This window comes from Drosophila grimshawi, unplaced genomic scaffold (assembly GCF_018153295.1).
Source record: "Drosophila grimshawi isolate 15287-2541.00 unplaced genomic scaffold, ASM1815329v1 contig_1377, whole genome shotgun sequence".
In the NCBI taxonomy this organism is placed as follows: domain Eukaryota; kingdom Metazoa; phylum Arthropoda; class Insecta; order Diptera; family Drosophilidae; genus Drosophila; species Drosophila grimshawi.
This window is the reverse complement of record NW_025062900.1, coordinates 10,896,452-10,918,748: the sequence shown is the minus strand read 5'-3', so window position 1 is coordinate 10,918,748 and position 22,297 is coordinate 10,896,452. Positions and strand designations below refer to the sequence as shown.

Here is a 22,297-nt window from a genome sequence, read left to right as displayed (position 1 = left end):
GTTGACTGACTGACTGAGTAAGTGAGTGAATGCCTTCAACGTGAATAAGTTGGATAATGGGTCAGGCTAAGCCACAAGCATGGCATCCAAATACAGTAGCAGTAGGAGTAGAAGTCGTAGTATTATCAGTAGTCGCTGTATTGTCTCCGGCGTGCCCATACAATGCCGGAAACCCTCATGCAGCGCCTCACACACGCGCGACAGTTGTATGATAAATTGTATAAGATATTGCTGTAGATTTTTACATACGAGTATATGACGAGCATGTGTGTGAGCATGTGTGTGAGCGTGTGTGTGAGCGTGTGTGCGCGCGTGTGTGTGTGTGGGGCACCGAATGGGGCCTTATTATGACCGGGGCATTTAGCATTCATGAGATAATAAAAAGCAACCCAAAAGCCACTGGACAACAACAAATGATTTGGGCCAACTGCTGTGTCATGTGTCTGTGTGTTTGTTTTTTTTTTTTCTCTTCTTTTTGTATTTATTTTGTTTTTTTTTTAAAGCGCGCCACATTGCGTATACGCAATATTGTTTGGCAAGTGAAAGTCAGTGCGCTGTGCCTCAAGCTGTTGATAATTTTTGGGTCCAGCCAGGCACACACAAGCAAACAAGTGTGTGTTTTGCGTTTTGTGTGTGTATTATTATGCTTTTTGCGTAGAAATTTCACTTTGATCCATTTGGCAGCAAGAGCAGTTTGTTTGCTTTAGCTTTAGATTTGTATTTTGCTTTTTATTAACAAAAACAAAATGTTTTTTATATGCACTCCATAGCTATTGGTAGTGGTTTATGGGTGGGCTTTATTCCGTTGAGGCCCACCCATGAAAAAGGGTCGGGCAAAAAGGGTTCGCCAGATTGTGTGTGGCCTCCATTTCCTTGGCGTGAAAAGCAAAAAAAGCAAAAAAAGAAAACATGTAGATTGGTATCATGCTGCGGCGCGGATTTCCCCCATGAAAAGCCCAATTCAGATACTAAAATTCTTTTAAAGGTGGAGGTAATTATGATCACAATTAAGCATTTAATGAGGCATTATCATTTACAGTGAATTTTAGCTTAAAATATGCAACAAATATTTAAGCATAGTGTTAATAAAATTGTTAACTGAATATTTTACCACATTAATGGAGTTGTTGACTTGAAAACACAAACAAATTGTTTTGAATTCTATATCTGCACAGGCACTTTAAAGCATTGGCCATTTAGAGCGAACCCATTTGGTCCGCATCTCCAATGATAATTGAATTATGAAACATGATTGTCAAAACCACACCACTGTCTGACTGTCTGTCTGTCTGTGTGTCTGTCTGTCTGGGTGTGTGTGTGCAGACCATAAACGCATTACAGAGGCGCTAATGAAGAGTTATGCAGATGGTGCCGCAGCCAAGAAAGACTAGACTTCACTAATAAAAGTGGCGCCTATAAAAAAAAGTGCTGGCCATTAGCATAACTGAAACGGGCTTCAAACAAGCAGCTGGTGGCACCTTTTGCAGTCCATTAAAACTGCAGAGAAAACCCACACACACTGATACACACTCAATAAGATATATATTATATATATATAAGTATATATACTTTGGTTGTGTTTAATGTGGTCAAGGTAAAGGCGCTGAATGAACGCGTCGAGGGACTTGGAACAAACTGCAGCAACTTCTGCAGTAAGTTGTCTGAATTATTAATTAACCTCAAAGAATTAACAGTGAAAGAATGTATATGTAAAATTAAATTATAATTTAGCACAGGAGCTTTTCAAACTGTGCAAAAAGGCCAGCTGAAGACTTTGAATAATGCCATCAAATTGCGTGGAACTCATTTTGCTCACATAAAACGGGGAGTGATAAAACGAACCGAAGAATGGCCCGATAAACATTGTAGATTGTAATTAACTTGACCAGTTTCGCGAACAGGTGGAGCAGGTAGACTGAGTACACTATCGAACATGAGTGCGAGTCGGATTCGGAGTCCAAGGCCTGGCTTAATTGCATGCGCAGTGAACATGGGGCTATCCAGCGCATGAATGAATGAATGACAATTATTTTCGTGCGCTGCCTTTTGCCATTTTGTTGCACTTCCGTTTGCCACAGCGGAAGAAGGCCCCAGATAAGGGCTGCATGCAAGCAGGAGGGAAGGAGGGGTGGACGGAGGGAGTCGATTGCAGGACCTGTATTTTACAGGACTCTTGTGCGCACTCGAATTTCATAAAGCATTCTCAATGAAAATAATTAAAATGCGTCGAACGTTCAAAATCAAGCAGCATGGAAATTTAATTGTATTGATGGCAGCATCAGCGGCGCAGCAGCAAAAAGTGGGCGACAGCCACGCCCACACCAAGTACACAATAACGAATGGATTCCAAGTTGCAGTGGGGCGATAAATGAGTTTTCTCACAGGTGTCATTGTTGAATGCAAACAAAATGCCTTAAATCGAATGCAAACTTTGAAAAATAGTAAGAAAAATAAAAACAGATTCCAATTGAGTACGAAACAAGCTTAAGGTCTCACAGAATTCAAAGATAGTCATCACGAAAGTAAACTAAAAGAATAACCCAGATATCGCTTGAGCGAGCAGTTCTATTCTGCAGTCGGCAATTGTCGCAATGCTTTTAAATTCTAGCTTAAAACAAAATAAAATGTTGCCTGCTTGTCTCGATTTCTATTAGAAATGGGTAAAAATGGTATAATATAATTGGGAAAAACTAACCCATTGGCTATATATATATATATACAGTTTATATATACATAGTCTATAGTCCGAGTCTATTAAACCTGTCTGTCTGCATAACGATGACTGTCTCGACCAAAGCCTTCTTGCTTTTTGTTACACTGGAATTACTCGAGAAAGTCGAAAATCTCAAGAATTAGGTAGAAAATCTTCACAACTAGCAATTGTAATATAATTATCAGAAGTGTCGATCTTATTCTGATGGACTTTTATGATTATAATCAGTTTGCCGCCAATCTTGACTAACCATTTTCGCCAATCTCGACTAACTATTTAATGATAGCATGCAATTGCGAAAATGCCGTAAAATCTGTTTCAAATGCAGTTTGAACAAAATCATATTAAAGTTTTTCCACTTTTTTCAACTTGTAATTTTTTACACGACTGCTCTACATTTTTTACGCACATGCAAAATTCCCATAGTCAATGGACCTGCACATAACCCAAGGCCACAGCAATTCCAGTACAGTAAGCACACACAAACACACACACACACACACACCACCCGCAGCTGTCATTGACAATATAAACATAAATATATATATAAAAAAAAAAGGAGAATAATAATAACAATAATAGCCATGCACCTTTAAAAACAGGTTACAAAAGCAGCCGCAACGGCAACAACAAACCAACATTTATTTTTTATCAATCACAAAATAAACATTCAACTCAACTTTATGTGGCAAGTAGATGGGAGCTGGAGAAGCGGGTAAAGGCATGCCACAATGCTGACATATTTTACACTTCTCCTGTCAATGCAAACAATTTTTTATTACAATATTATTGCCGTAGGCATTACATGTGTAACCCTCGCTTCCCCTCCCAACGACCGCCCGCTGCAACAGTTCTTTGTTAAAGAATAATATATACACATACATATATATGTATATATATATATATATATATGTATTTGTATTTTAATCTGCACAGCCTTCATCATAATTGAAATGAAAGCAACGTCATTTGATGATTCCCCGTTCTCCCCTCCGCCTCCCCCCGCTGTCCAGCCGCCCCCCACTTTCTGTATAAATATAAAAATTGCTATTTTTATGATTTGTTTGACAAGCAAGAAGAGAAACCCCAAAGAAAAACACACCTAACAAGATTCCTCACATTTTCCGTCATTTTTCATGACGTTGACAAAATACACAAAAGGAACGAAGAATCCAAAAAAAAAAAAAATAAAAATAAATATATTGCCGGCAACATAAGCACAATAAATGAGCGCAAAAATCAATTGACAATTTATTGTTCAAGGCATAAAAAATGAGTCGAGTGGCAGGAGTGGGAGATGGGGAGCAGTATATGGCCTAAAATCTATATTAAATTACGAGGCAGCAAGCAAAATGGTCAAATAATAACAATAAAATTGAAGTACAAATTTACTACTCACAAATGATAGACGACACGATACTCTACACCCCAAATAAAAAAGATAGTCAGCATATATTCTTCATTCTTATCGACTTTAAAGAATGATATATTGTATAAGAATAATTTATAAAAATATATATATTTTATATCTGATGACCGTTTACGATTAGGCAGTGAAAATTGTCTATGAAATGCGTGACAAACTTCCAAACTTCAAAATTTTAGAACTCCTCTCTATAGAGCTCAAAAACAGTGTAATGATAAACCTAATTTTTATAGGGTATAACCACCAACATACCCCTTAAACCAATAAAGAGCTCTATATCGACACTGGAATCGATACCGATCAAAAATTTATACTAACCAGGGTCGAAGATGCCTTGTTGTGTCAGTTACACATATTTTGCACAACTTTATGATACCCTTTATGGGCATTTTTATGGGTTCAGGGTATTAAAAAGCTGAGAATAACGCAATCTATGACACATAAACACACATAAGTAGTATGTCCACATATATATATATAAATATATATATTAATATATAGATGTTTCAGTATTACTTTGGCTTTTTTCCTTTCTTTTTTCTTTTTTTTTGTTATTTGGTGACCATTGTTGTTGCTGTTCTTGATGTTGTGCTCAATTTGCCTTTAAATTGTCCCGAGTGTTAAGTGGCGCACGTTAAAAAAACATTTAACGTTTTTATTTACGTATGAAATGGGCAAAAAGGCGCCGCATGCGGAGCGGGGCAACGGCCGAGGGAAAAGGGGCAAAGCGGCGAAAGTGCTTTGTCCTGGCAATGGCATAGACACAATACGAGTGGCTCCAAAAAAATACACACAAAATACAAAAAATACAAAAAAATTTAGAGACACATATAAACGAGCATGTATTGGAAATGAAAGAGAATGGCCACAAAAAACGGAAATTAAAATAAAATATGACATACTAAATTGTATGTATTCTGCAGATTGCAAAAAGTATATATGTGTGCATGTGTGTGTGTGTATGTGTGTAAAGGATAAAGCGAAAGTATAGTGACAAAATAAATATAGCTGAAATACATGATGGGTTTCAACAGGACCATCGGAATAACAACTATCATTCGCATAAGGCTCAGTTTTACAGCTAAAGACTTCAAATTTTGGAATATAAGTTCTCAGATTAAACTTACTATTTATCGGGAACTTCCCCCGTTTGGCGAATATCGATACAAATCGATATCCGATTTATATATAATTTACCCTGACATATTATAGATCAACTTTAAAAATTTCATTAAGATCGAATAAGAACGCAGATTTTCTAACTAGCAAATGGATCAAACTGCTATCACCAAGGCTAATATGTGTTTAACAGCTGAGTCCAGGGTATCTCACAGTCGAGCTGTCTCGTCTATAACATTTTAAATTGTATCCTATCAACCAATCAATTCCCTATTTATAATTCACTGTTAATTACAATCACTTCTATAAAGTCTATGTACTTTTAAATTGTAAGTGCAAATATTTAATTACTTTATTCGGCAAATATTTTGAATTTCTTTATCTTTAAGCACTTTTTCAGAAAAATATAATTCAAGTGAAAACGAGTAAGAATATTTCAACCGATGAATCAGCTGCAGATATTGCAGCGTTCGTTGTGTTGCACAACTGTGCAGCTCCGGGGCAGGCAGATGCCAAGAAAGAAATGCATGTGGATGATGCAGTGCGTCCAATAAGCTACATCGCCTGGAGCCGGGACCTGCCACGCTATTGTTGTTGGCACACGTTAATCTATTATCGCCAGCTGTTGGCCATCAGGTGCCCGGAGCCAGCTGCCGCACAGCTCCACAAGGAAATGTTTGGGCGTGGTCTCTGTCACCTGCACACGAGGAGGCGTCATAAGAGGCATTGGGGCAACAGGATAATCTGATAGATGTCTGTCGCATTCATGGCTAGGTCTATTTAATGATAATGATAGTCGAGATAACAGGCAGATCCAGTCAGGCTGCAGTCGGCGCAAAGATGGCTCCAAGCGATTCAATGATGGCATTGTGGGTGCTCAGGTCTCCCTGGAAGCTGGAAAAGCGTTGATCAGCAAATACCGATCGCTATGCAGGACTCTCATGGTCTGTATCTTGGCAGAGGAGGTGCAACAGATGCGGTCTGCACTCGATGAAACGATCTCTAAGCAGCAAAGAATTAGCTTCAAACTTGAGTACTAACTGAATCTCAGCTGTCAGAACTATATGCTCAAATGTTGTAGAAGTATATTTGTACTTGTCGGCCAGCTTTTAGGCAACAAACAAAAATGCTGAAGAAGAAAAGTGGATAAAATTATTATTGTTATTATAATGGTGTCTGGGCACTTGACATAACCTTCATTAGGATTCGTTTGCTGTTGCTCTCTTTAATTTATGCTAAACGATCAACGGCAGCTGCTTATGTCTACGTTTTATTTGCCCAGCAAAACGAAAACAATAATTTAGTGGGGGCTGCAGAGCAAACTGCTGCACAAGCACAACAAAAATAATAAGTGGTGGACTCAAACGGGTTAAACAGGAAACGGAAGTGCGCACAAGCACACAAGCATGCACATGCTTACACAACCCACACACACACACGCACACACACACACACTTAAGGCAAACTCATTTGCCTTTGCGCTCACGTTCCCCACAAATTTATGCCAAGAAGCAGCATGCAATACATTTTTCTTTTCTTTTAGCTGCCGCCGCCGCCGCTGCCTGAAAGTATGCTAGAGTTGCGTCAGCTTACGGCATGCCACAACTGCTGCCACTGCTGCTGCCAGTTGTTTATGCCGCCCGCCGCTGGGCGGCGCTCTTCAAACACAGATTACAAATCTTACCACGCGCTTTTTGACATTTATTGTTATTTTCCCATTTGTTGCAGAGTTTTCTTTTGCAATTGGCTGCCAATTTGGGTCACACTAAACTAAAAAGACAAGGCAACAACTACAATGTCGACCAGAACCTAAAAGGTTGTTTGAGTTTTTGGCTCATGCTCTGCAAACACAATGAAGTTATTTAATTGCCAAAAACAACAAGAAATGGCTGCATGTGGCAAGTTAAGGTGCAGATGGTCTTGTAACAACTCATATCGATTTAGAAATAATAATTGAAATATATTTTAAAATGAAGCAAATCGATTTCCATCTCTTTACAATATAATGATTATATGCAAAAGTATTTGTCGATATTAATAAAGATTGATTCTGGAGTTTCAAGATATCCAATCAAAAAGTGGTTCATACAAGAACTGTATTTTCAACCATTTATATCTCTGGCAACTATATAAGATATGATTTGACTTACTTCTCCACTTACCATATTTTAAATATAGCTTCAAAATTGAGAGTAGATTTTTATAGAAGCTGAGAGACACGGCCATATAATTGATTATAGCTAATCAAGAATAAATATAATGTATATATAATTCATACCTAACCTCAAAGTCAACGCCGGCAGGCACATCACATATTTGTATAATTATGTATATAATATACTCCCACTGTGCCCTGCACTTACGTGCAAGGTGTGTAAAAATCTGGTCAAAGATAAAAAAATCAGGCCGAAGCCGGAAATGAGATATCACACACGACTAAATGCATAACGCATCCGGCTGAAGAAGTGGCCACCGGTTCGACCGGAAGAGCCTGGAATATGGCTGCTCAAACTCACACTCTTCCATTCTCTCCCACACTCTGCTGCTGCGCTTCCGTGCCAATGAGCACACGCACTGAGCCTTGAAATCAATCGTTATCTCCTTCTTTTGCCCGCCACCATCCCAGAAATGAATGATGCGTTGATTTCTACCAGATTGTTTTTAAAAAAACACGAATGCTTATATATTTGGCAACGCCGGCAACGTCGGCATTGCCATACCAATGAACTGTTACAATATTAATGTGTGGATGTGGATTCTTCTTCTTGTTGTTGTTGTAGCTGGTGGTTGTTGTTTCTATAAGCAAGCCGCCTTCAATTTAACGAAATTTTACTTCCTATTCTGGTTGTTGTTACGTTGCATATCCTTGGGGAAGGAGCGCACGGGCGGCGTACGAATGCGACGTGCCTCACGCGAGCGATTGCGCACCACCTTGGAGTGGATGGCGCAGGAGACGCAGTAGTGGAGCTTCGCATAGAGTTTGGGCAGCACATAGGTGTCCCAGATGCTGGCCTCGCTGATGTCGCGCACAGCGGCCGCCTCGACAATGTTGCGGATGACAAACTTCTTGATGGCCTTGTCCTTGGGCACACAACGGGCACAGTTGGTGCAGCGCACGGGCTTCACATGGCCGCGATTGTGCTTGTTGCGTCCACCATTGCGACGCTTCTTTGTCATTTCGGCAGCTGCATAATGTTCAATGGGCAATGGTTAGCCATTGTCTCATGTTTAATTGCTTGGATGGCATTCATATTTACCTTATTTAACGTTTGAAAAAATCCACGAAGTAAAATCCGCGTGTTCACGCCAGGCGACACTTGTACGAAAAGGGAGTTGCCAGCTGCAAATTTCTATTAATAGCAACTCTGAGTGTGTAGCGTTGCCAGTGGCCAATACAGGGTTGCTTGTAAACTATCGCCAGCTAGTTAATCGCAACAGCGCTGCGTTCAGTATACTCAACAGTTGTGCTGCAGTTGCCTTTAAACGAAATAATCAACTATAAAATTTAATTATGTTTATATTTATATTATAGATATATTTTTTCAATTATTATTATTATTATATTTTATTTCATTTAATTACTTGTACTCATTTCTCTTGCACATTGTTAGAATGGCGCCAAAGGTGAGTTTTGATAGCGAAGCATATGTTTTTGTTTAGTTTTGCAGCATGTGCTGCAATTTGTTGATATTGCCCCTCAGTTTGCTGGATAACAGCGAACACGAGCCACAACGTTGTTTTATACCAGCTGGAAAGGGTCACGATGACAAACTGTACGCCACTTGGAACAAATGCGTGCTGGACGACAGCAGCTACTCCATTTGTCGTGTGGCGCAACGCATGGGAACTGAAACTTGCTGCTTTATTGACAATGTGGTCACCTCGGAGAATTTCGCGGCCCGAAAGCAACGCCTGATTCGATTGGAACCATTACTTTTAGCCTCTGGCGTGGAAAAAGTCAGCTGCACTGTGAGCATTACCGAGCAACTGCTCCAGCGTCCAGAACTCTCTTTGGCGGAGCTGCTTGAGGATGTGCGCGTATTTTTGCGCTATCTAAAGTTAGTCAAGGGCTGCTCGGTGCAGCACAGACGTCTCCAGGAGCTGGGCATTGCAGCAATTGCAATAAGTGATGTGTGCGGATTAGATTTAAAGGAGAACAGTTGTTTTGAGGTGTTGCCGGAAACGGCGCTGGAAATTGCGGATGTGCGTCTGGCAATGCCAACAGCGTTGCCCAACCCAAAGCGTTTTCTACACCAAGGCTTTGAGGAGCCTCTGGAGGCACTGCAGCAGCTGCTGGAGTGCGCTAAGCTTGCACAGTTTAAAGGACTACCCTTAAATGCGCTCGTAGTGGGCGCAGTGGGTTCGGGCAAAAGTTGCCTCCTCGCCGAGTTTCTGCAACGAAACAACTGCAATTGTTTTTATGTGACAGCTTCGCAAGTGCTCCGCTCGCATCCTGGCGAAACGGAGCTCCAGCTGCGACGCATCTTCCAGGCAGCTGGCAGTTTCAGGGAGCGACTGCATCCACAGCGACCAATTGTCATCCTGCTGGAGGATCTAGAACTGTTTTGTCCACTATCCACCACGTCGGATGCCCAAAAATCGGGCAACGCTTTGAGAATTGCCGCGCAGCTTTATCAGCTGATTGATGAGTTGCCGCAACAGGGCAGCGACATATTATGCCTGGCCAGCAGCAGTGCTCCCGGTGCAGTGCATCCGCATGCTCGTCGCGCCGGACGTTTTGGGCATGAGATAAGCATTGAGATGCCCACGGAACAGCAGCGTCGTGAGCTATTTGCTGGCATATGGCAGGAGGAACAAACACCTGAGCTAGCTCCACTCTTGACGCCTGCTCTACTGGATAACGTGGCGCAACAGACGCAGGGCTATGTGGTGGCCGATCTAACACTTCTCCACCGGCAGCTTCAACAACAAATGCTGTCCCTAAAACCGACTCCAGTTGAATTCGAGCGTTTGCTAACCAAATCTCTGTTGCAGTGCCAGCCAAGTGCCTCGCGGAGCACCGATGTGCGTGTCCTGAAGCTAACCTCTGGCTTTGAGATCATTGGTGGCATGGAGTCGTTGAAGCGTACGCTGCAGGTGTCCGTTTTGGCTGCACTGCAGCACAGCGCGGCACATGCGAGATTTGGCCTGAGTCTGCCCAGGGGCATTCTGCTTTATGGTCCACCTGGTTGCGCCAAGACGACGATTGCCAAGTGTCTGGCAAAGGAGGCGCACATGACCTTTATAGCCAGCTCAGCGGCGGAGGTTTACTCACCCTATGTCGGCTGTGCGGAGCGATTTGTCACACAAATCTTTAATACGGCACGCAAGAATGCGCCCTGTCTCATATTTCTGGACGAGATTGACTCACTGGTCGGGCGACGCACAGTAACAAACGGGGGCGGCGGCGGCAGTGTTCAGCTGCGCATTCTTTCCACACTGCTCACCGAAATGGATGGCATTGTTAGCGCTGGCAGTGGTCAGCAGCATATACTCGTTGTGGCAGCCACCAATCGTCCGGATATGCTGGACGACGCCCTGCTGCGTCCCGGTCGCTTTGACAAGCTCATTCATGTGCCAGCTCCGGATTTGGAGTCACGTCTCGCCCTGCTCCAGCTGCATGCACGTCGCATGCCCTTCCATGCGAACATTCAGCTGGAAGAGATTGCTGCACGCACCGAACGCTACTCCGGCGCCGATCTGTGCAATCTGTGCAATGAGGCTGCCATTGAGGCCTTCCAGCGCAACTTCAATGCCAGCCACATTGAGCTGCAGGACTTCAACATCGTCTTGGCCAGGCAGAAGTCATCCCTCAGCCAGCAGCAAATTGACAGCTATTACAAATTTGCCGCTAGATATTTATAACGATCTAAATTTTAAATATTTTTTGTTTGCCATCAAATAAATTAATTTTTATAATTAAATTAATCTTGGTATTTAAATTTTGATGGCATTTTTTACAGATGGTTTTGTATATAGGATATATACAATTTTTTGTAGCTGAAAATATTGATTCTCCAATTAATGTAAGAAGGAGATTCGTTTACATAGATAAGAAACCCGAAAATATTTCGAGCTACAACCAATTTATTAGGTGCTGAGTATAATTCCAAGCATTCTATAGCTTCTCTAGTATCATTTGGTCAACTAAACTCCTTGTTCAATTAATATATTTTTAATAATTACCCGGCGTAGCTTGTTATTTAAATTTGGAAAAGTTCAATGATACTTGACTAATATATCTCTTCCAATCTAAAGCAATATTTGAATGTGAAAAGTATTTTCTAGTTTATAATTTTGTATACTTCTTGAGAGCATATTATAATCTGTTGCTATTGAAGACCTTTCCAATCCTTTTATCTATGTAGGTCTGCAATAGACCAATATATAAGTCCAAAATATTCTATGGCTTGCCTAATATCATTTGGGCAACTGAGCTTGTCCCTTACAAACCAAATGCTCTTCACAAGTTAAGTTCATAGTTAATAACTGTATCTCATACTCCTTTTTTGGAAGTGTCCGTCACAACTTCTTTAGAGATCATAAATAATAATTAAGAACATTAAAAGTTTTCATATTTTTGCTTTTATATTTATGAATTTTTTTTTGTACATTTATAATTGTTGTTGTTGTTGCTGTTGGGCTCAGATCGTTGCTTTGTACACAGTTCGGTTGTTCGACAGATTCCATGGGCAAATGCAATGAATGCTCCTTCAGCCTCGCTCCTTGGACACGCTGCGCCTGTGATGGTGTTGGCGTCTGGGCGAATCGCGTCTCGGCTCTCGCTCCCTGCGTGCTGGACGCGAGTCGCGTTCCCTTTTTCGCTCCCGTTCCCGTTCTCGTTCTCGATCCCTTTCCGGCTCCCTCTCCCGTTCCCTATCTCTGTCACGTTCCCTTTCCCTATCACGCTCCCGTTCCCGATCTCGTCCCTTGTCGCGTTCTGTGTCCCGTTCCACTCTTTTGCTGCTGCTCCGGCTATCATCTTCAATATGCCTTCCACGACGATCTCGCTCACGCTCCCGCTCCCGCTCCCGCTCCCGCTCTCGCTCCCTCTCACGTTCCCTCTCTCGAGGCAGCTGCCTTTCGGCTGATGCCTCCCGTCTGCCACCATGTCCATTTCCATTGCCGTTTCCGTTATGCTGTTGTCGTGCTGCTGGCAATGCAGTGGGTCCTTCCAGATTGAAGTCATCGCTGTCATGCTTTTGACTCCTGGAAGCCGGTTTTGATTTGCCACTGCTGCTGCTGTGATTGTTGTGGTTGGTGTTGTTAGTATTATCTCTGCGTTGGATTTTCGGCTGCGGCTCAACGCTAGCGGAGGATGTCTCAGAGGAGGAGCTGCTGTTGTTTTCGTTCTCGCTGCTGCTGCTGGAACTGGAACTGCTGCTGCTCTGTTTACGTTTGCGCTTTGAGTTCTTCTCCGCCTCCGTCGCCTTTTTCTTCTTTTGCTTCTCCGTTTTCTTGGACTTTTGCTTCTCGTTCTTCTTATCCTTGGACTTTTTGGACTTGCGCTGCTTTTTGGACTTCTTCTTGCGCTTCTCCTTGTGCTTGTGTTTGCGCGCGGGTTCACTGGATTCCGAACTGGAGCTGGACTCGCTGTCGCTTTCCTCATCGCTGCTGTTGTCCTCGCTGGAGGAGCTGCTCGATGAGCTACTGCTGGAGGAGGAGGAGGAGCCTTTGACAACGTTCGCCACTTGACCAGCAGCCGATGCATCCTTGAAGGGATTGCCGCTGGCAAGTATCTCCGCATTGATGGCCGGCACCGTCTTGGGCGCATTCTTCAGGAAACGACGCAAATCATCCGTTAGCCCACCCAAACCAATCGACGTGAAGAAGTTAATCGAGAAACGTGTATTGCGGGGATTATCCTTGGGGAATAGGCCCGCCAAGCTGTCCAGCAGCACATCCTCCTTCAGCTTGCCATTCAGCTTGCCTAGCCCCATATATTCCGCCAGCTCCTGGAATAAGATCTTGATGAAAATGCGACTCGAAGATGTCGTATCATCCTCGTTCAATTGAATGCACTCGAGCACATCCCAACTGATGGCATCCGTGAAGAGCAGATGGGCAAAGAATTTGCTCACATTGCGCAATCGATTCGTGTCCAAGCGATGCGTCGTCTGATACGTATCCTTGAAAATCTCCTCAAACGGAGGCACATAGATCTTATTGATGCTGCAGAAGCGCTGGGCGAGCAGACCATAGAACTTCTCGTAGGTCCGCTGCTCGGCGCAGCAGTCGAGGAACATGTGACACAGCTCCACTTCCTGGCCCGGCTTCAGTTGCATCTTCATCAGCTTGTGCGCACACTCCTCGTAATCCAAACTCGAATTGATTGTCAAATAAATGGTGCGACGCAATGCAATCAAATTGGTTTCCGTGTTGTCAATAATATCGCCGCCAGCTGTTGTCTTCTCTCCATTGCCCTCGGCACCCGAGCCGGATTCAGCATCGGAATCGCTCTCAGAATCCGAGCCAGAGCCGGAGGAGCCACTGCCAGAGCCACTGGCATCGCTGCCAAGAATCTCAGAGCTCAGCGCCTTGTATTTCTCCTCATTCTCCGCAAAGTTCTCGTCAAACTTGAAAACGTCTGCGCAAAAAGTGGAAAAGATTTATAAATTTAATGAAAAAAAAAATTATTTTATTTACTCACTGAGAATATCCTCCGTTTCGGTGGCTTCGTCCAGCATCATGAGATGCGTAAATTGATCGTCCTCCTCGACTAGCTCCAGATCATCGACAATCGCCGGATGATCCTTGAAGCCATCCTTGCGCACCTGGAAGAGCACCTCGATCATATACTGCACCCTTCGGTCCAGTTTGCCCTCGTGGAGAATGTTGCGCAACATCTCGAAGATTGCACCTATCCCCTTCGAGGAGACTTCGGTCAGTTTCATGCCGCACTCCTTGAGAAATGAGATGGCCACCTCGACGGAATCATCGGTGGGCATCTCCACCAGCAGCGTCAGCATCTCCAGCGCCAATATCTCATGTGCCACCCGCTGATTGACCAGATGACCAATGAATCGAGTAGCTGACATGCAAACCATTTTATCGTTGCGACGAAAGGCGCGTCGAAATTGAATCACCAGACGCTTGAGCAGCAGTTCCCCGATATTGGGAAACTTGGAGTTGATGATGGCCACCAGGGCGGCATAGACATGCGTGAAAGTGGGAGACGCAGCCTGCGCTTGGATTATGCTGCGACACAGCAAACCGCGTCCCCGTACAATATTCTCCCGCAGCAATTCCCGGGTGATAATCGCAATATTCGTCACGTTCACCTTGTTGATGTAGCCATGAATGGATTTCTTGAGCGCCTCCCAAGCGATGCGTTGATACGCCGCCGATGCTTTGTCTGTGATCTCCGCCTGCATTAGACGCAACTTGGCCGGTGGAATATAGGCACCGCCTGTGCGCGATGTGAGCACATCCACAGTGCGTCGCTGGCGTTCGCTAATCTTTGCCGTTGGCTCAGTCACAGTGGCATTATCGGCATTCTCAGCGGGCGGTGTTGCCTTCTCTCCACCGGGACTACGCTGATCTTTAATGGATCCTTCGCTGCGTCGTCGATGCTGATGACGCTTCTCGCGCTCCCGCGCACGCACCTCATCCCGCTTGTCGCGCTCGTCGTGTCGCCTCTGACGCTCCATGCGTCGTCGCTCCAGGGAGCTGGAACGCCGGCGCACCGGACTCACGCTACGACTGCGCGGCGAACGTGTTCGTCTTCGTCGTCGACTGCGAGGTGAACGACTGCGACTCGCACTGCGACTGCGACTACGACTCGAGTGCCGGCGACGACGTTGTCGCGTCTCCTCCTCATTCTCCTTGCTGCGTCTGCGCACCTCGCTAGCAATTTTAGGCAGTTTCCCTGACGACTCGGCTGCAGATTTGTTGTGTTCCTTTGCCTCTGCCTCCGCCTCCTGCTGCTTGTCATCTGCGCTTGTTGTTGCTGCTTTGATGGGCGAATCATCGTCTTTCTGCAAATCAAGTGAAAATTACGTTACTTAATATTTTTATGCACTTAAAGAGCGTCTTATCTTTGGAAGAAAAAAGATAAAAACCTTTCCACTTCAATAAACAAGTGTACAATATTTACTTAATACTTACATCGGTAATTTCGCCTTCCTCCACAGCAGCGCCCACTGGCTGCTCCAACTCATTGCAGGCTACATCTCCATTTGTGGTCACTAAAGGCTCCATCGACTTTTCCTCCTCCTCCTCCGCCTTCTCCTCCTTTTTTTCCTTCACCATCTTCTCCTCATTCTGCTTCTCTTCCTCCTCCTTCTCACTGAGCTCTTCCTTCCGAACATACTTCTTCACATCCTCCTCCTCCTTGCGCTCCTTGCCAGATGTCTGATCTGTCTGCTCAGTTGGCAGCTCTGTTCGCGTTTCGCATGTTTCCACTGGGTCTGTTTCTGTTTTTTCAGGCTTTGCTGCTTCTTCTTTTTCAACTTTTTTCACCTCAGACGTGGCTGCAACGTTTGCTGCACTTTTACTTGTGTCATCTGACTGTCGTTGTTGTTCTTCTTCCTTGTCAGCTTGCTTAGATGCCTTTAGCGTTTTTTCCTTTTCAATTGTTGGCTTCTTATCACGTTTCACATCTGCTTCTTCCTTGTCACTTGGCTGTCGACTGCGGCTGCTGCTGTCGCCACCGCTGCTGCTGCTGTCGGTGCCGCTCGTTGTTGTGGCACTGCTGCTGGTGGAGCTGTTGCTCGCATCGCTATCGGGTTCACTGTCGGGCATCCTTGATGCACAAATGCTTGCACACTTCGAACGCAAAAATTTGTTCTATCAACGCCAATGAAAATTTGTACACCTAAACGTTGGCAAACGCGGCCGCTTGTTCAGCGGTTTTGCTTGAGCGAAATGTGGTAACCCTAATCAAGCGCTGTGTTGCATTCTGATGATTATGTGCAATGATCGATATACCGATTGCCTGACTTGATTTACTTTGGCGCCAAATTGTCTTTCAATTTATTAAATTACAATTTATCCAAGTAGACATTCAAACAAATATCTAGGATACAGTTGAACTTATTACAGTAGATACTCAACAACTAAAACTGAAGATCTTTTACTGATATTTTATTTCTAAAATTGTAATAAAAGCTAAATTAAAAACATTTTTATTAAAGCGAGGACGGCAGGTAAATTGGTATGAAAAATGAATACTTTTTAGAGCTAATTTTCCTGCATTCGCAACCAACCAGGTGTACGATAAATAAGGATTCAAATATGTCAACGCGTGCGGTGAACGTATTTTCATGCAACAATACTGAGAAGACTTTCTCCCGATTCGCAATTTTAGCGTGGTGCAACAAGCTGCTCGACAGCAATATACAAAAAATTGATGATCTTTGCACTGGAGCCGCGTATTGTAGCCTAATGGATATTCTATTTCCCGACTCTATAAATTTAAGCCATGTCAAATTTGATAGTCGTGTGGATCGGGATTATATACACAATTTTACAGTGCTGCAGAAATGCTTCACTAAACTCAAAGTCAAAAAGGGCATACCCATTGAGAAGCTGATCAACGGCAAATTTCAGGATAATTACGAATTCGCCATTTGGTTTCGTCGATTTTTCGATGCGAATTATGGAAAACAAATCGAAACCGAAACAAAAATCGCGCGCTGTAAATCTGTTTCATTAGAAAAATTGATAACCTGAATTTTGTTTGGGTAAACTTCAATAACACAAATTTTAAATTATAAAAAACGTCAGTTAACAAAAAAAAAAAACACATTTTGGATTGTAGCAACAAAAACATTTGCATTAAATATATTTAGTTTACAAGTCGTAGCCTAGTAAATACATACTAGTTATCATATTATATTATACATTAAACTATAAAAACAAAACATGGGAGGATTTAAGCACTTTCCGGGTTTGGTTTCACTGTTTCGGGTTTTTTGGGCTTGACATCGTCATCATCGCTGCTGCTGCTCGAGGAGCTGGAATCAACAGCCTTTGTGCGCTTCTCCGGCACCGTATATGGGAACTCCTGATTCTTAGCCTCGACGGCCTGCTTGAGACGCAGCAGAGCTGTGCGATTAATATTCTCCAGCGAGACATCCTTGATGGCATTCGCCAGCACCTCCATCGCCTTCTCCGGATTACCCTTGGTCGTCTGTATATCGATCAGACAGGAGTAGGCATTGCCAATTGCACCCTCGGATATTTTGCTGTCACGCAACTGTGAGATGACAGTGGCGGCCATTTTATCGTCCTGTTGCTCGCGTGCCGTTTGCAACACACGCTGGAACATCAGGCGTGGCGCATTGGACAGATGCTTGTCCCAGATCTGCTTGGAGGCCGCCTCCTGATTGTGCGACAACAGATGCATCCACAGCACATTCATGGGACCCAGCTGATTGTGGGCGGCATACTTCTCAGCCAGCGATTCGTCTAGAAAAGTAGATAAAGATGGCTTCATAAAGTCAGGTATCTAAAAATATGATTCATTTACTTACATTGTGCCACCAGCTCGGGATGTTTGTCGAGGATGCCAACGGCGCCACCACGCGGAAACTTCTCGGCTATTTTAGTGGCCTCCTCAGGCGACTTGGCCGCTTCAATTTGGTCACTGAGCTGCTTGAGGAACTGCTCGGCCTTGCCGGCCACAATGTGAGCATGGCAATAGCGATTATCAAAGGACACGAGACGCTTCTGTTCATCATTCAGCTGGTCGCCAATGCGTTGCAGTCTCTCCATATCCCCGCCAGCGGCAATTTTATTCAAATAGTATTTGAAAATCTTGGGTTGCGGATGCTGCTTATCGGCGAGCAGTTGATCCACATATTTGCTAGCCTCCGTCAGGCGATCAGCGCGCACGAGGAGCTCAATTAGCCTTGAGGTGTCCAGCACGCTGATCTTCTCGCCGCTAATGAAACGCTCCCGATAGGCAATGGCGCCATCCGGATCATTGCCTTGGATGGCGCGACGAAAGCCGGCTATGTTTGAGATGGGTTTGGGCGTCTGTTTGGTTTCCTCCAACTTGTTCTGCTCCTTCTCTGTTTTAAGTGGCTGTTCGACTTGTGCAGCGGCTGTTGCTGCTGCTCCCGCTGCCTTTCCACGTTTGCTCTTCGGCTGCTGCTGCTGCATTTCTGGCACCACGAATGGCACCTCCATATTCTTGCGCTTCAGCAGCTCGGCAAGCTTCAGCAGAAATGCATCGGTGGGTGTCACAGCCTCCTCCTGCATTTTGGTCCACAGACCGAGCGCCTTCTCCGACTCATCGGCCTTGTCATAGCTCAACAAGAGTGTGTAGTAAATCTTATTGCGATCAATGTGCCCAAGATCCTTGGTGGCCTCAATCAGACCCTCCAGCGGTTGCAGCATGCCCTCATTCTTATACCGATCACAGGCGGTGCTGATGCGTTGCGGACGTGTTCTCAAACCAGGCGTCTCAAGGATTTTGCGGGCCTGGCGCACACGACCGCATTCCACAAAGGAGAAGACCAGATCATAGAGACTATTAACCTCGCCATGAATGCTGGTGCTGAGATCTGTGAGTCGCTGCAAATTGGCTGCATCCTCTTTCTGGATGAGACGACAGGCGAGCTCATTCTTCCAGGGGGTTGCCTTGTGCTGCTGGCAAATCTGTTCGAAGGCATCGATCGCCTTGGGTATATCATCTCGGCTCAAGTGCACCTTGACGAGTGGACCCAGCAGCACATTGGTCGGCACCACATAGTTTCCCGTGACGAGTGCATCGAAGACGCGCTTCAATTTATCCGCATTGCCCGTTTCCGCGATCGCGTTGAGTATGCGCCACACTGTGCTGATGTAATTGAAGCTGCCTTCGCCGTCGTTGAACAGCGTCTCCTTCTGATTCTCGCCGAGCAGCTGCAGTGCCGGCTCCACTTGATCCTCCTGCAACAGCAGATCCGCTAGACGCACTGCCTTAAAATTGTCCAGCTTAAAATTGGCATCTGCCTGTCGCAGCTTGTTGTATTGCGCCAGTGCCTCTGAGCTACGCTTGTGGAACGTGTACAGGTCAACCAGTTGCGCTTCGATGCCAATTGATATCTGGAATTTTTCCTGCTGCAGACGCTCGATCACCTCGATCGTCTTCTCCAGATTCTGTGAACGGAAGCAGGCATTGAGCAGCTGTCGCTTAATATTATTGGCATTCTCGCCCTTCGCCTCCACGTTCTTGATGAAGCGCTCCAATTCTGTAAAATGTTTGATTAATTTATAAACCAAAGACATACTAATTTCCAACTCACCATCAATGGTCAGCGTGTCCAAGGCGCGTTTGCCGCTATTCGGTAGTGGGATGGGTTCCAGTTCACCGGAGCTGAGTTTGCCCAGCTGCTCGGATATCAAGGGCGTCATCTCGGAGCCGAGTAGCTCCGACAGCGTCGTTGCCGTTGTGCTGCTCACGGATAATCCCTGCTTGACCAGACCCTGTAGTATCTTCTCCAGCATGGGCACACGTTCCCGCCTGAAATAGTTGGCCGCCTCGTACACAATGCTGCCGACAACATCGGGCGTATTCCGCTCTACATCCACGTTGGCCGCGACTTGTTCCGTTTCCTCCACCGAATCCTTGACAGCGCCGTTGCGTATTTGCAGACCCTCGTGCATCTGACGCACGCAACGTATAAAGGAGGCAAAATCATTGGTACTGCCTAGCGCCATGATGAGTGGCTGGCGGAAGAGCATAGGCACATAGTAGGCACGATTCTGTTCCATAATCTTGGCAGCATCCGCCAGCTGATGGGTGCTCAGCGCCGCATAGACGGCGGATGTAACTGCCGTGGAATTGGGCACACCAGCATCGCGTAGCACGGTCACAATACGCTCCCAGTTCTTCTCCTTCAGATTGGGGATCACATAGTCCCGAATGGTCTCCGAATTGGGATTCAGTGCAAATTCCTGTTGCATGCGACGCACAATATCCAGCACCTGACTCGTGTCCACCGAGCAAAACAGAGGCCAGAAATAATGCTGGCGAATCGGCAAACCCAAATTCTTCATCTCTTGCAACAGGGGCAGAGCATTGTTCATGGCACCATTTGTCAGACCCGCCTCCGTGGCAATTGTCAGTGCCTTGGGATTGAGACCCTCCGCTTTCAGCGTACGACAAATGCTGAGAATTTTCTCCACCGGACGATTGGCCTTGACCAGCTGGCGTATATAGAAGGCGCCCACATCGACAAGTTCCCCATTGACACGCGTGCTGCGTGGCATCAAACGGAGCAGCTTCAGTGCGACATCCTCATAGCCATTGTTCACCAAACGGAGTATAATATTAACTGCATCCTGATTGAAACCAGCCGAGATGCGCAACTTGGTTAGCAGTCCATCTACGTGTTCGCCATGCCCATTGATCGTGAGTGTGTAGATAATATCCAGCAGATCCTTGTCCAGCAATATGATTTCCTTTGGCTCGCATTCGGCGAGCGTAGCCTGTAGAGCATCGATATCGCCATGTCGCGCAAAGGCGCACAACAGCGTCGTATATGTGTCCGCACTGGGCTCCAGGCCCGCCTGCCGCATCACGCCCAGAATGCCTTTGGCAGACTCCAAATCGTTGGCCTAAAAAAGAATTGCATTAAATAATTAGAAAATTAAAATCACATTTTCGAGCATTTTTCTCACCTGCGAGTGTCCCAGAATCAATGAGTTGAAAACATTTTCATTGACTGGCAAACTCTTGCCACGCATAAACTCCAAGATCCGCGTGGCCCCCTCAATGTCACCCTGCTGGCAATATCTGGTTATCAAATGCTGATATGTCACCCGATTGGGTTCAATGCCTTTGGCCTCGATCTCGGCGAGAAAATCGGTGGGCGCAAACTGATGTTCGTTCTCCAGATACACACGCAACAGGGCATTATAGTGCGAGATATCCATGGGCACATTCAGAGCGTTAAGTGTCTTCCAGATCTCCTGGACGAGAGCGGTGCGCACCTCAGGCAACTCCTCGGGCACCAGATTGCCACAGCACCGTATCACGAGCAGCGATTGCGAACTTGTCGCCGTTCGATGAGTGCGTATCTCGTCGAGCACCTCCTCCAGATCCCGTCGCGAAATGCGACCCATCCGACGTGCATCCTGATCCAATCTTCGGATTTGCTTGTCCAGACTCAGCTCGGCCTTCGTCGCTGCTGCATTGCTAGCAAAGCCACTGCGAGGAGGAGTGAATGAAATCTGTTAGAGCTAGTATATATTACGTATTAAATCTATATATTTATTCTTTACTTTGTTAACATTTTTATTCTGTACCCCAAAACATGATGTGCACTTTGAGGTTATGCAAATGTGCCAAGAATTTTCACAATTTTCTCACTGAAATACGCCGCAGATGGCATATTCTTCAATTACCTGACAGCTGTCCAGCAAATTTGCTTAGTTTAATTGCATTTTGCTGCATTTATTTACACAAATAAACGCACGCATTGCGTAATGCCGGGCGGAATGAGGGAGAAAGAGAATGAGAAACTTCGAAACTTACTTCTGGAACTGTCCGCACATGCAGGGCGCCGATTGTAGGAGATTGTTGCTCTCGCAGTCGCGCACTGAGTTGACGACAACGTTACGCGTGAAGCCAGCGAAGTAGCGCAACAGTTTACCCGTTCGCAATATGGATGCCATTGTAAATTAACTATATATTTATTAATAAAAACAATAGCACAAATTTCGTCAGCGAGAGCAGCGCACACAAAGTGATGTAACGGTGTGACCGTAGGCGACAAGTGCATAAATACCCTAAGCGCAAAAGTGACCATGTTAAACGCAATGTGAGCTAAAAAAACCTTGCGAAAAGCTTGGTGCGCCTTATGCGCCGATAACATTACAGAGATCTACATCAACGACATATTTCGCTTCTCTCGCAGTGTTTGAAAATGAGTGCGGTACGTTTGTGTAGTAACTTTAAATGTAAAATCCATCAAATTAATCCATCAGATGATAACATCTATATAGAATTGAGTGGTAAGCAAGCATTGTAGCAACAACGTGCCAAATATGGTCTAAGAGTGTCAGACAATCAGGCTGACTGCCGATATAACCTAACCTAACCTAAA

At 44.9% G+C, this 22,297-nt stretch overlaps 4 protein-coding genes across 4 annotated transcripts; 1 reads left to right on the top strand and 3 right to left on the bottom strand.

The window, feature by feature from the left end:
• Positions 1 to 7,913: 7,913 nt before the first annotated feature.
• LOC6561803 (40S ribosomal protein S26) lies at positions 7,914 to 8,629 on the bottom strand. Its single transcript, XM_001988479.3, has 2 exons — positions 8,516 to 8,629; positions 7,914 to 8,443 (listed from the first exon to the last, which is right to left on the bottom strand). The coding sequence occupies exon 2, from the start codon at positions 8,433 to 8,435 to the stop codon at positions 8,088 to 8,090; it is 348 nt and encodes a 115-aa protein (XP_001988515.1). The 5' UTR covers positions 8,436 to 8,443; positions 8,516 to 8,629; the 3' UTR covers positions 7,914 to 8,087.
• Positions 8,630 to 8,870: 241 nt separating this feature from the next.
• LOC6561804 (cell division control protein 48 homolog B) lies at positions 8,871 to 11,151 on the top strand. Its single transcript, XM_001988480.3, has 2 exons — positions 8,871 to 8,882; positions 8,960 to 11,151. The coding sequence occupies exon 2, from the start codon at positions 9,099 to 9,101 to the stop codon at positions 11,121 to 11,123; it is 2,025 nt and encodes a 674-aa protein (XP_001988516.2). The 5' UTR covers positions 8,871 to 8,882; positions 8,960 to 9,098; the 3' UTR covers positions 11,124 to 11,151.
• Positions 11,152 to 11,827: 676 nt separating this feature from the next.
• On the bottom strand, positions 11,828 to 16,118 carry LOC6561805 (pre-mRNA-splicing factor CWC22 homolog). The gene is made up of 3 exons (XM_001988481.3): positions 15,366 to 16,118; positions 13,909 to 15,235; positions 11,828 to 13,845 (listed from the first exon to the last, which is right to left on the bottom strand). Exons 1-3 carry the CDS (start codon positions 15,999 to 16,001, stop codon positions 11,972 to 11,974), a joined length of 3,837 nt encoding a protein of 1,278 aa, XP_001988517.2. The 5' UTR covers positions 16,002 to 16,118; the 3' UTR covers positions 11,828 to 11,971.
• Positions 16,119 to 17,013: 895 nt separating this feature from the next.
• Positions 17,014 to 21,947, bottom strand: LOC6562030 (leucine-rich PPR motif-containing protein, mitochondrial). The gene is made up of 5 exons (XM_001988483.3): positions 21,727 to 21,947; positions 20,871 to 21,399; positions 19,493 to 20,807; positions 17,735 to 19,438; positions 17,014 to 17,669 (listed from the first exon to the last, which is right to left on the bottom strand). The coding sequence occupies exons 1-5, from the start codon at positions 21,864 to 21,866 to the stop codon at positions 17,134 to 17,136; spliced, it is 4,224 nt and encodes a 1,407-aa protein (XP_001988519.1). The 5' UTR covers positions 21,867 to 21,947; the 3' UTR covers positions 17,014 to 17,133.
• Between the last annotated feature and the right edge of the window lie 350 nt (positions 21,948 to 22,297).